Source organism: Eurosta solidaginis, chromosome 4 (assembly GCF_040869045.1).
Source record: "Eurosta solidaginis isolate ZX-2024a chromosome 4, ASM4086904v1, whole genome shotgun sequence".
NCBI classification, from domain to species: Eukaryota; Metazoa; Arthropoda; class Insecta; order Diptera; family Tephritidae; genus Eurosta; species Eurosta solidaginis.
Genome location: NC_090322.1, coordinates 112,530,930 through 112,544,224, shown reverse-complemented (window position 1 = coordinate 112,544,224; position 13,295 = coordinate 112,530,930). Strand labels below are relative to the sequence as shown.

Below are 13,295 nucleotides of genomic sequence, written 5' to 3'. Positions count from 1 at the left end.
AGAAATCCTTTTGGAAAAGAGCTACCACGATCGAAAAAAGTTGCTTTGTTTTGCTTATTTTTAATGTTTGTTATATATGTACATTCATACATATCGACCTATCCTAATGGAAAGATCGAAAAATTTTATTAAAATGTGTACGTTTGTCCCGTACCAACCATGAAATGGTCCAGTAGAAATTATTGTGAAGAGCGGGTGGAATATTACCACCTTCGCTGCGTGCTTCAACGCCGCCTCCGTTTGAGATGAAAAGCGGTAGATGCTACAAATCTAGAATTTGTATGTGTGTTCTATATGTGTATTTTTCATTTTTATATAGAAAATGGCCGTGGTAATCAACCGATTTTGTAATGATTGTGTAGGATAAATTCTTTTTCAAAAAGAAACAAGTAAGGACGGGCTGTGCCGAAGACTTCATACCTTTCATGAATGGGGCTGAACAATAATCTTATCCCATTCGTAATCTCCAAATAATGCGCTGTATAAGATAAGAAATACTTATATAGTGAACAGATGTACATACCTAAACGATTTTAAGATAAATATAAAAAAATGGCAAAAAAACCCCTTATCTGAACGATCGGTTGTATGGGATATATATTATATATAGCTCCGATCGAAATTATTTTTACAGGAAATCTTCTATGATATATTAGAATATACATATATCACTAAGTTTCACGTTTTTGTATTGGAATCTAAGGGAGAAATGGCCAAAAATCTTTCTATCTGAACGATCGGTTGTATGGGATATATATTATATATAGCTCCGATCGAAATGATTTTTTCATGAAATCTTCTATGATATATTAGAATAAATATCACCAAGTTTAACGTTTTTATATTGGAAATTAAGGGAGAAATTGCCAAAATCTTTCTATCTGAACGATCGGTTGTATGGGATATATACTATATATAGCTCCGATCAAAGTGATTTTTTCAGAATATCTTCTATGACATATTAGAATATATATCACCAGGTATAACGATTTTATATTGGAAATTAAGGGAGAAATGGCTAAAAATCTTTATATCTGAACGATCGGTTGTATGGGATATATAATATATATAGCTCCGATCGAAATGATTTTTTCATGAAATCTTCTATGATATATTAGAATAAATATCACCAAGTTTAACGTTTTTATATTGGAAATTAAGGGAGAAATTGCCAAAATTTTTCTATCTGAACGATCGGTTGTATGGGATATATACAATATATAGTTCCGATTGTTCAAGCGAGCGATTAGCGCACGCACCGTGAATTGATTTCACCTATTGAATTTCCCTTTATGCATTGAATTTGTAGTTTTTAGATGACTCCCTCATGGGAACACACCTAAAACCTCCGCTACGTAGTTGGCAACGCGTGCGCTACTCGCTCGCCTGAACGAGCAAAGCTGTCAATCATGTTGACATTTTTTACATATATTCCTTTTGTCTTTTGACATACATAAATTGAAAATTTTTTCGACCTCTTTGCTATCGGCTGTGCCTTTTATCTTTGGAAACCCTTTTTTATAACGAAAGTAGAAAAAATACTTTTTAATAAAACATTTAAGAAGTGCGTGAATTAGTAAACCTGTGCAACTCTTTTATTTAACCTCTTTTGGCATATATAAGCCCATGCCGGGCAAATCGAAGTGAAGTTCAATCCACTTTCGTTTCACCCAAAGCGTCACCCAGTGGCTATAATTTGTAGTGACCACCAAAGGGTCCATTCGCCACCGTCATCGCTCTCAACATCACCACCGTCGCCGCTAGCCGTATCAGACCCTGCATCCCCCAGAACTGCAGCAACGGAGCTGTACACCGATCAAAGTGATTTTTTAGGATATCTTCTGTGATATATTGGAATATATATCACCGAGTTTCACGTTTTTATATTGGAAATTAAGGGAGAAATGGCTAAAAATCTTTATATCTGAACGATCGGTTGTATGGGATATATACTATATATAGCTCCGATCAAAGTGATTTTTTCAGGATATCTTCTATGATATATTAGAATATATATCACCGAGTTTCACGTTTATACTCTCTAAATTTCGGCAGGAATGACCAAAATCGTCTTATCTGAACGATCGGTTGTATGGGAGATATATGTTATAGTGGGCCGATCCTACCGGATCCGACAAATGTCTAATATAATACAAAAATACATCCTTGTGCCAAATTTCATTGAGATATCTCAAAATTTGAGGGACTAGTTTACGTTCAAACAGACAGACGGACGGACAGACGTACATGGCTATATCAACTCAGTTCGTCGCCCTGATCAATTCGGTATACTTAATGGCGAGTCTATCTTCTATATTTCTCAACGTTACAAACATCGGACCAAAGTTAATATACCATTTCATGTTCATGAAAGGTATAGGTTAGGTTGGGTGGTAGCTTCCCTGATAGAGGAAGCTCACTTGGACAACATGACGGTCCGTTGTGATACCACATATAATAAACTAAACTAACGGTGACGTAGATATAACTACTTAGAGAATCGTTGGGTAGCAACGATAAAGTTCCGAATGATCCCGATCTCAACCTTGGATAGCTCCTCGGGAGATCCAAGTGAGTCACGACCGAAATACTTTCGCCTAGTTCTGGCAAAAGCTGGGCAGTCAAGCATAAAGTGATTTGGTGATTCCACCTCATCATCCTCCATACAGCTGCAGCAGGATGGAGTTTCCAATATATTGAGACGTACCGCATGGATACCCATGGGACAGTGCCCTGTCAAAACCCCAATGACCATTGATAGGTGAGCCTTAGTGAACCCAATTATTTCAGCAGACCTCCTGCGATCCACTATCGGCCAGAAAGATCTTGATATCCTACAAGACGTAGTGTCCGCCCAACGTTTGCTGAGCTGACTCGAGGCCCAGCTATGGAAGAGCAATCCACAGGTGGCTAGCGGAATCCCGAAATCCCTACAGCCATCTTCATCCGGTTCAGTTGTACCGATTCGGGCTAAGAGATCCGCTTGACAGTTACCCGGAATATCACTATGGCCAGGGACCCAGATAATCTTAATTGTAAAATAATTCGATGCAATCGCAAGTGAGGTCAGGCACTCCCAGACCACCCTCGATCGCACTGTAGTTGAGCTCAAGGCCTTTATAGCCGCTTGGCTATCAGAGTAGATGTTAAATTCCCTAACCGTAGTAGCGCTGGATAGCATTTCATCCACCGCATCCTTAATCGCAGCAACTTCCGCTTGGAATACACTGCAGTGATCAGCCAACTTAAACTTGCGGCTTACATTTAGCTCTTGACAAAAGACCCCTCCGCCAACCTTTCCGTCCAACTTCGACCCATCCGTGAACAAGTTAACCGGTCCCATGCCCCAGATAATTCCTATTCTCCACTCATGAAAGGTATAAAAAACGTTATAAATAATATCAAAACATCTTCAACCTTTTTGAAGTCTATGCTAATAATTTCAAAAGCTTAGAGTAGCCTTAGTAGGCATTGCCAGCCTCTTTTTTCCAAGCTAGTAAAATACAATATTTAAGTCAACCTTAAGAAGTTGATCATATAAAATTTTAGCATTGTAGCTTTACAAATGACGGAAATATCCCGTCCAGTACTGAATTACCACATAACTATGTATATTTGATTTTGAAATAATATTTATTTTTACAGGGGTATTAGTCGTGGTCAGAAGAAGTAGTGTGTGGAATTCCATTAAAATACATTTATTTAAATGAAAATTATAGCAAAACAACGTGTAATGTACGATTTTTTCAGTTAACTTAATGCTAGCCGCTACCACCGATCAAGTAGATAGTGGCTACCGAAAAAATCGGATTTTTTTTCGTTTTATCACTAAAAAGTTCAGGGGCCTTTGGACCAAATATATAACATATTTAAACTGAAAAAATTTTAGCTTTGGTGCCATAGGAGATATCACATCTTTTATAAAGGTTTACATTTCGTACCAAGCCTTACGCAGTTTTACATACTTACGGAAGCACCATTAAATTTTTACTTGTGACCAATAACTTTCATAGAATTTCTATTTATGGCAAAAAAAATCACGGCTGTCGCAGCTTTACTATGAACCATAGATTTTTTTTATTAGGATAAGTATATCCTCAGGCACCCAAGCTGTAACTATTCGAAACTCGTCTTTTAACAAAAAAATATCTAAAGTTAAATATATAACTTACTTGCTTTTTTAACGATGAATATGATTTTATTATTATAAAAATTTAAAAAATTCAACGAATTGAAGTTAACTAAAAAAATTTAAAATGTATATATTAAATATCAAGTACCAATAACATATACTTGTACGTACTTGGTAATTGGTGGTTTCAGTTACTGAGGATTTGTAATTATAATAGACTAGCTGACCCCGCAAACTTCGTTCTGCCCAAAGCAGATTTTTTTATTAATTTCATTTCAAAAATTGTTATTACACCGGTATTATTTTTAATAGAAAATTTACGATTTTTCACTACTTCATTGTGTATACAACTTCAAATATATATAATTTTAGTATTCAGTTTAAGGCTGCACGATACACAACATTTTTAGTTTTCTGTCCCGGAGCGTAAATAAATAGCGAGGATGGTTTTCCAAAAGCATGGCATTTCTAGGTTTATGCCGCATACTTCCAACGACTGCCCTTGTGACTTGTTAATTGTCGTCGAAAATGCAAGTTCCACTGGGAACTGCATACGTTTGAATTGGAAGGGCAAATCTGTTGAAGTTAAGGGAATCCGGGGAAGTAAGCATTCATCTCCCTTGAACGGGCCTTTCAAAACACTTGCCACTATAAAATTGTCCATTAGCTTCGTAACAATCAGTCGTGTACCATTGCACAGTTTGGGAGCATGAAGATTGCGTAGCATAATAACAACAGACCCAACTTTTGGACGCAAATGATGAGGAGGCATTCCAGACAAATGCAGAGAGTTTAAGAGCTCCACTGGGTAATTTACTACTTCGTCTTCATTTTCAACGCGATCAATATATTTATAAGAACGCAGATCTCCCGAAATTTGATTTTGAATCGTCCAATTCAAATCGTTGACATCAATATATTTTGCTGCTAAAATTGCGCGTGCGGCTAACCATTCGTAGTTACCATAATTTTGAACGATATTTGGATATACACTGCTAATTAGTTCATCCTTACTTGAAGCGAATTGGCAAATCGCAGTTAGAATCGATATTAATCGACTGCAAGGATCTATCGGAACTTGTTCATTGCCGATACGCAGCAGCTCTTTTGAAAAAAACTTTGCAGTTCTATCGTGTTGCAGCAAAACTCGCATATAGATGGTCAATGAAATGGTTTTAACAAACCTCTGCAAATGCGATGACTTCAGACATGCGTTTAGCTCATCCGCCGCTGTTAATTTTGGAATCACGGGTAGTGTTTGTCTGAAGTCGCCCGCCAGCAATATCATCACTTCTCCAAAGCAACGATCATTATTGCGCAAATCTTTCAATGTTCGGTCGAGTGCTTCTAATGATCGTTTGTGGGCCATTGTTCACTCATCCCATATGATCAATTTACAGTTTTTTAAAACTTGTGCCATTGTTGATTGCTTTGAAATATTGCAAACACGACTTTCGTGTATTTGCAAGTTTAATGGAAGCTTTAATGCTGAATGTGCCGTTCTTCTACCTTCCAACAGTGTTGCCGCAATTCCGGTAGATGCAAGAGCTAGTGCAATACCACTTCGACCACGTATTGCTGCTAGTATTAAAGAAAATAGCAACGTTTTACCGGTCCCGCCGGGCGCATCGAGAAAAAATATGCCACCGTTTCCATTATCTACAGCATTTATTAGTTGATTGTACGCACTGCTTTGCTGTTCATTCAGCAGTTTGAAAATTTGTTTGTACTTGTTGTTGCAAGTGAGTTATATCGTAAGTACGCTCGCGTTCCAATTCGCGATTCAGTACAGCCCTAGCTTGATGACTTGGCGCTGGTACATGAACTTCAATCAATAGTTTTCCACTCATAAGTAAACATAAATCTTCAATAAGGACTAATGCTTCATTGTTGATGTCAGCGTTCATTTGCAACTCGAAATTTCTTGTCGCGAGTCGCAAGCGGTCCAAAATATCTTCTGCCATGTCATCTTTGTACGTATCCCATAATAGACACGGGTTTGATGGCTGATATGTCGAAATTTTATAGCGAAAAGTGCACGAACTGCAGTGGCTGGCGAAGAAGCTATTGCATCTGCTAGCGTTTGATTCCAGAGACTGTCGTGTTGAAGCAATTGCAATTGTTGACATGCTTCTCGAAATGTTGCACAAATGGTACCATCTCCAGTCCTCAAAGATTGAAATGAAGTTGAACCGCGTACATTGACCAGAAGCAAACGTAGGTAAAAGCAATCATCGTTCTTTGGGTGGATACTGTAAATTCTTCCCAATGCATCAGTTGAAAAAAAAACCTGGATAACCATCTATTGGATGGCCGTATTTCCTGCGTAACCATTTCTTCGAAGATGCATTCCATGTATAACACCGAGGCGTCTCAGAGTAAAGCAATATTCTCGCGAACGGATCACTGGCGCAAGTTGCAAAGAAACTTGTTAAAGTGGTTGCTGGTGATCTTTCCGCTCGCTGTACTATGTTCTCTGCGTTGAAATAAACTCGTTGGCCATTCTCCAAATGAACTGCCAGATGCACAACAGTCGGATGGCGTTCATGTATTGCAAATGAAAATGTTCTCCAGATTGCTTCATTGCAATTGACATATCTGCCCATTTGAAATTTGCTAAATTCATCTCGTTCCACGCCAATAACCGCCATATCGCTTCCTATGGTGACGCATTTGCAAACATACTTAATAGACTTTATTGAACTGCAATACTCAACATTTATATGTGTTTTGAATAGGCGAATATGGAACGATCCATGTGTTATCAACCAAGAAATTCTTTCCTTTCAATTGAATGATGGATGTTCTGCCATTGTCAGCGGGTGAGCGATGCCGATAGGGAGGGTATCCATCGTTTCCAGTTTGAGTTTCCGAAATAAAGGCACGTGGATAGCGTTTTTTGCATTTATTGTCCAACATACAAACCGAAGATGGATCGTGTTGTCCGCATGGCCCATAAACCATATTGGCCATCACCACTTCGTGAAACTCTGGATCAATATCAACATCAGGAATTTCAGCGCAAATTATGTCATCAATTTGGTCAGGTGTAATTTTCTCCACCATCCAAAGCAGAATGTGTGTGTGGGGTAAACCTCTCTTCTGCCACTCCACTGAGTACATCCAGCGTTGAACAGTGCCATATACACGTTGTTTCGTAAAGAATTCCATCAAACATCTGAGTTTTTGTTTAAACACTCTTGCTGTGACGTAGTGGCGATGTACTAACCATTCATTGGATTTATCATCTTATAGCCTAAGTGATGTCCGTCTTCCCCACGGCAGAACATGAGCGGATATTGCATTGCGTCGTAAGACCGATGTGTCTCACTTATCCGCTTTAGTGCGTTTTCAGTCCTACTTTTTATGACAATATCACGCGACTCCAAATTTTTTCCAACAACAACAACTGATATTTCGCTAACTGTAGGTGCATTATATTGTCTTTCATGAGTTCCTGTTGGCCTCTTGTCCACATGCATGATTATGCTATGATCATCTGTTGGCATACGTTCCAACGAAATCGTAAACAGTTTGATGAGGTTATTGTGTTCGTGTAACATTTGCTGCAATTGATCGATTATTTCTCTTTTCGTTGCAGTGAAGATAGTACAACGTCGATTTAGTTCATCATGTGAATCTCCCAGAAAGTAAATTTGGAGATATTTGTGTTCTTGATCTTGATGCGGAAACAGCGATCCAGCGAGATGAAAAATTTGCCCATGAATATGTATAATTGGAGGAAATTTCTTCAGTTTCTGTCAAGTATTGCGCTTAATAAAATTACCTTAAATGTTGGATTGTAGTTTTGTTCATTTTCAATTTCACCGCCAAACGACGTCATTTGAAAACAATCGTTGTACATTTTAGTGTGCTGTAAGAAATGCCTCGAGTTGGGAGATTCACCGTAAAGCAGCTGGAACAGTGGCTCTGGTGGTGGAAGCAATTCTGGCAACTTAACCTTTCCCCCCACGCAACATAATCCTGGCGGTTTTTTTTTTAAATTTGACTGCATGCAATGTTGACAAACTACTGACATTTGACCGATTTGAACAGATGCGCTATATTGAATGTTTGGCTCATATCGAAAGCCTGCCCGTTCAGTTTTCACCAAAGAAACTTGTTGTTGCCGCTGTTGTCGTCGAATAATCGCATGTTGTGATCTTCCTTCATCACTTTCGCGAGCACGAACTTCCCTTCTTCTCAATCGTTCTTGCTGATTGTGAACTTCCCTTCCTCTCAATCGTTCTTCCTGATTGCAAGTTTGGTTTACATCTTCTAACTGGTGCGCACGATTCTCCAGCAGTCTATTTCGAGCTGATACCCTCTCAATAACACTTTCCCTTTCTGTTTGACGTGCTCTGAAATTTCGTATTCACCTTCTGCTGTGAGAATTCCGACCAGTGTTACCATGCATGATTCTTGGCATCTGAACAAATATCTAATTGGAAATGATCATACATTTGCATACAGCTCACATAAGGTTTTACAAACCGTTAACTTACCTTTGAAAAATCCAAAAATGAGCTAACCCAACTTAGGATAAAGATGCAATTTAACGATAAACTATATATAGTCCAATGTAAATAGATATTCGCCGACACACTAAATCACTTTTACCAATTCACTCACTTTTTTAAACGAAATATGAATGAAACCAGTCAGAAAATTATAATCCACACATTCGCTATTTTTTATTTCGTAAATGTAAACTATTTAACACGAAAAGCTACTGCTTCAATTATTACATTAGAAATAATATTGTAAGCTGTCAAATGGAATGCCCGCCTACTACGCTCCAATTTATTTTCACTGAGTATTGGATATTTTAAGTAAGTAAGTAAGAGTATTGATATAGTATACCCCCATAATGGTTTTCAGGCCCCTCCTCCAACCCTATTAGATATATTCAGCCTCAAAAGTTTAGTACGTATGGTGCCATGCCCCATTTTTGATAAATCTTTTTTTTTTGAGTGAACATGGTATTGATATCGTATATCTGCATAGTGATTTCTATGTACATGCTATATCAACTATTAAATTGATATTTTTAAAAATTATTTATTTTTGGTTTGAAGTATAAATTTATAAATCAAAAATTTTCATTTACAAAAACTAATTTGATAGCAAAATATTTAAAACTCAAAGTATACAATAAAAAGTTAATAATTTAATAACAAATAATAAACACTATATTTACTCACACTCCAAGAAAATTTAAAACAAACAAATTAATTGATATTAATTAATATTAAATGTAACCCTTCTTGTTTTTTGTTGTTTAATGTATTTGTATTTGTATTTAAATTAGTGTTAATAAGTATATTTGCTGGTTTAAGTAAATCAATCGAAACATTTTTAATAGTATTTTTGTACTGAATTGTAAATGTTTTATGTTTCCTAGAAATAACTTTAAAAGGTCCTTCATAAGGTGATTCTAAATTAGATTTACGAAGAACTTTAACAAAAACATACTCACAATTTTCTATTTTTTTAGGAACGAAAAAGTTTTCTTTGTTATGATGAAAAACTTTAGAACGAGCAAGCGAAAATTATTCTCTTATTTTTTGAAGAGCGTCATTAGAAAAATCATGTTCTTTAATACTATTTGAAATAATTAATTCACCAGGTATTCTAAGTGTTTAGCCATAAACAAGTTCAGCAGATGAACATTTTAAATCTTCTTTAATAGAACTTCGTAAACCAAGTAGAATGAATGGTAAAATGTCAGATCAATGAACCGAGTCGTTTGATGCAATAATTGCTGCTTTTAAAGTTTGATGAAATCTCTCTATCATGCCATTTGCTTGGAGATGGTAAGGAGATGTATGAATTTTATGAGAACCTAAAAGTTTAGTTAATTCTGTAAAAAATTTTGATGTGAATTGTGAACCTTGATCTACTGTAATATTTAATGGTATACCAAATCGTGGTATATAATTTTGAATAAAAGTTTTTACTATAGTATTTGTTGAAATATTTTTAAGTGGATAAGCTTCAGGCCAGCGTGAAAATCTGTCAATAATTGTTAAAATATAAAAATAATCTTAAGATAAATTTGAAAATTTAAAGGGTTTACAATTTTAATTTAAATTATAATTGAAAATTTTAAATTAAGTATTAAAATAAAAATTATTCTTACATAAAATTAAATTTAATAAAAATGTATTAAAATTAATAAGTAGTTGATTGATGATTGTAAAGATTTTAAGGGAATTAATTGCGTTTTTTGGACGTGATAACAATTAAATATATCGCTGTTGCTGTTTATGCAATGACTTTGTTGTTTTCTTTATAAATCTCATCATTTTCATCGTGATGTCTTATACTTTATATCCGTTATTGTGTGTATTGTGCGTAAAATTGTTGTAATACCTATTGTTGTAGTGAAGTGGATAACTCAACCATTGTTTTTAAGCGTAGTATGTTGTTTTTTTGGAGTTCTTTATTAATTAACAAATCGTAGAAAAATTTTATTTTTATTTATGTTGCATAAAATTCATAGCATGTCTACTAGTAAATTTCTGTTTTTATTTGATTGTCCGCACTTATTTTTTGTTTTTGTTTCATATATACAAATTACAGCGACTGGTATATGTAATTTGCACAAAATATTGTTTATTAATTGAAGTATATTTAAGTTTCATTTTTTTTTTTTAATCGATGTGGGATCTACAATTATGTTAAAAGTTTTAACAATTAATTAAACTATTTTGTTCATCAAATCTGCTAAAATTTGGTTTCCGTTTTCGGGTGTTTCCACACGGTCACATTTACGAATGTATATGGAGTTTTTCTTATTTTCAAAATAGTAAATGTTTTAGGCACTTTCACAAAGAAATACTTTTAAAGTTAATTATAGCTTCGTATTATAATCACTAAAATTCATAATTTTTTGTTTCTGTTTTCAAGTATTAATTCTCAAATAATTTTTGTTTTTTTGTTGATGCCGAATGTATTTCCAAATAGGATTTTAAGTAAACAAACTGACAGCTGTTCGTTTAGTCTGTTTCGCACAACCATTTAAGTCGTTGTAAATATGACGGAGTAGTTACTTTAAAATTGCGAAATTTTTTGTTCAAAAAATCATTTATCACAAGCCCGACAGATATAGATTCAGATAATAAATGCATTTTAATTAAAAATTAGCGAATGAAAATTTTCGTAATCATTACAGTCATTAATGTAATAAAAGATTCGCGCAGGGTCGTTGGTAGGATCGCCAATATAGAAAATAATAATTTTCTATTTAATTTTGAATAATTTATTTAAACTTTTTTTAAAGATATTTTTGATAACTCAAAATATTTTAAATTTTTGATATTTAACCATAAACAATCTAAAAATAATAAATTTTTAAATATAACAAAGTATATTTATTATAAGTAGATAACCCTACACATGCCATGAACGCTTTTAGGGATATTTAGCCTTAAAAATGAAGAACGTCCCAACCTTAACCTTTTCAGGACCGTAAGAAAACTACAAGCAAATTTTGTTGTACGGCTGTTTTATTTAGTTGATTTGAAAGCAAAATACATAAAAAACAATTCGACTTTTAAATTAATTTCACGGTTTTTTTGTAATTTCATAGGAAAAATATTTGCCTATGGACCTCAATGGGAATTTCGCAACAGCAGGGAACATTTGTTTTCTAATAATGCAAACTTTAAAAATTTGTCGTGAAAATATATAGATTTTGGAGAATAAATCATTTATGGAAATCTGCAAAGAAGTTTCTTTTGCTAGTATAGCAGAGGTGAACATTGCACATTACACATACGTTATGCGTCCTATTTTCAATCCGCTACGCAATCACTACGCCTAAATGAAAATTCATTTATAAGATTTCGAGCAATATTTTGACGAAATTCTAGACTGTTCAAAAGCGGCCCTCTACAAGTTTCTTCTCATGTAACTTTTTTTACACCAAATATGAGTTGTTCATAGCAATATCCATTATATCGAAAAAAAGTTCTTTAGTAGTATTTTTTCTTTGCTTTGCGATCAACTTCATAGCAGAGGTATGGACAGGATTCTCATCCGATTTGCCTTCTTGAACTTCCTGGACTAAACTTGTTATTTCTAACACACCTACACAATTTTCCATATCCTGAGCAAGATATTCTTGATCTTCTTCATCAGAGGTATGGATAGGATTCTCATCCGATTTGTCTTCTTGAACTTTCTGGACTGAACTTGTTATTTCTACCACACCTACACAATTTTCCATATCCTGAGCAAGATATTTTTGATCTTCTTCGTCTAGTTGTAGTTCATCTTCTACATCACTATTGTCAGCTACGAGTAATTGTAAAATCTCATCTTCTTTCAGATGAAATTCCCTGCATATTTTTCCAGCCATTTTATCTGTAGTGAATTCGAAAAACATGAATAAATGAGTATATCGCATCATAAAATAATAATAAAAATAGTACCTAAAAATTTCCTTTGTGGTCCACAGAGAAACATGTTTCCCTTATAATAATTCTTTATTTTTAGATACTTTTTCCCATTTAATTACATAAAATTGATCGTTGTTTAGTTTCGTATTTACCATTCAACAAATAAAAAGCTTTTAAAACCAATTTGAAACACGAAATTCTAAATAAGTTAAATAAATATGAACACACTTCACTCCTCGAAAGTTTTCCGACTTTATTTACACTTTTAATAAAGAATATTTGAAAATACTGTCAATCTGCTTAACTTGATTACGGGGACTCCTCTTTTTATATTTAAACACATTAGCTTGAACAGAGTTTCCATATAAGAAAACACAAAAATTTCCTAATTTATTCATGATAAATATATTTCCCATAGACCTGAAAGGGTTAAACGCTTTTATAGATATTCAGCATGAAAAATTAAGTTTGTATGGGAGGTGCCACGCCCCCTTTTCCGATAACCCCCACTTTTATGCGTGGTAATGGTTTTGATATCATGTAGCTCTATACCAATTTTCAGCGCCGCACCTTGAACTCCTTTAGAGATAATCAGCTTGAAAATTAAGATTATATGGCAGGTGCCACGCCCCCTTTTCCGATAACCCTCACTTTTATGCACAAAAATTGTTTTGATATCATATAGCTCTGTACCAATATCCAGGTCCCTGCTTTAAATCCTTTTAGAGATATTCAGCTTAAAATATTAAGTATGTATG

General features: G+C 34.7%; 2 protein-coding genes across 18 annotated transcripts in view; both read right to left on the bottom strand.

The window, feature by feature from the left end:
* Positions 1-13,295, bottom strand: part of Nadsyn (NAD synthetase) — a 1,223,365-nt gene that overhangs the window by 154,733 nt on the left and 1,055,337 nt on the right. The gene's annotated exons all lie outside the window — the stretch shown is intronic.
* Positions 7,617-12,497, bottom strand: LOC137247706 (uncharacterized). Its single transcript, XM_067778671.1, has 5 exons — positions 12,061-12,497; positions 8,638-8,668; positions 7,920-8,384; positions 7,730-7,881; positions 7,617-7,689 (listed from the first exon to the last, which is right to left on the bottom strand). Exons 1-5 carry the CDS (start codon positions 12,495-12,497, stop codon positions 7,617-7,619), a joined length of 1,158 nt encoding a protein of 385 aa, XP_067634772.1.

What these genes read in the sequence shown, in the direction of transcription:
- LOC137247706 (XM_067778671.1), bottom strand. Translation starts at nt 12,497, where the DNA reads ATGGCTGGAAAAATATGCAGGGAATTTCATCTGAAAGAAGATGAGATT. An exon ending in CATTTTTGGATTTTTCAAAG is followed by an intron (nt 8,385 to 8,637) that starts GTAAGTTAACGG and finishes ACTTGCAATCAG; the next exon opens with GAAGAACGATTGAGAGGAAG. An exon ending in ACTACAATCCAACATTTAAG is followed by an intron (nt 7,882 to 7,919) that starts GTAATTTTATTA and finishes CAGAAACTGAAG; the next exon opens with AAATTTCCTCCAATTATACA.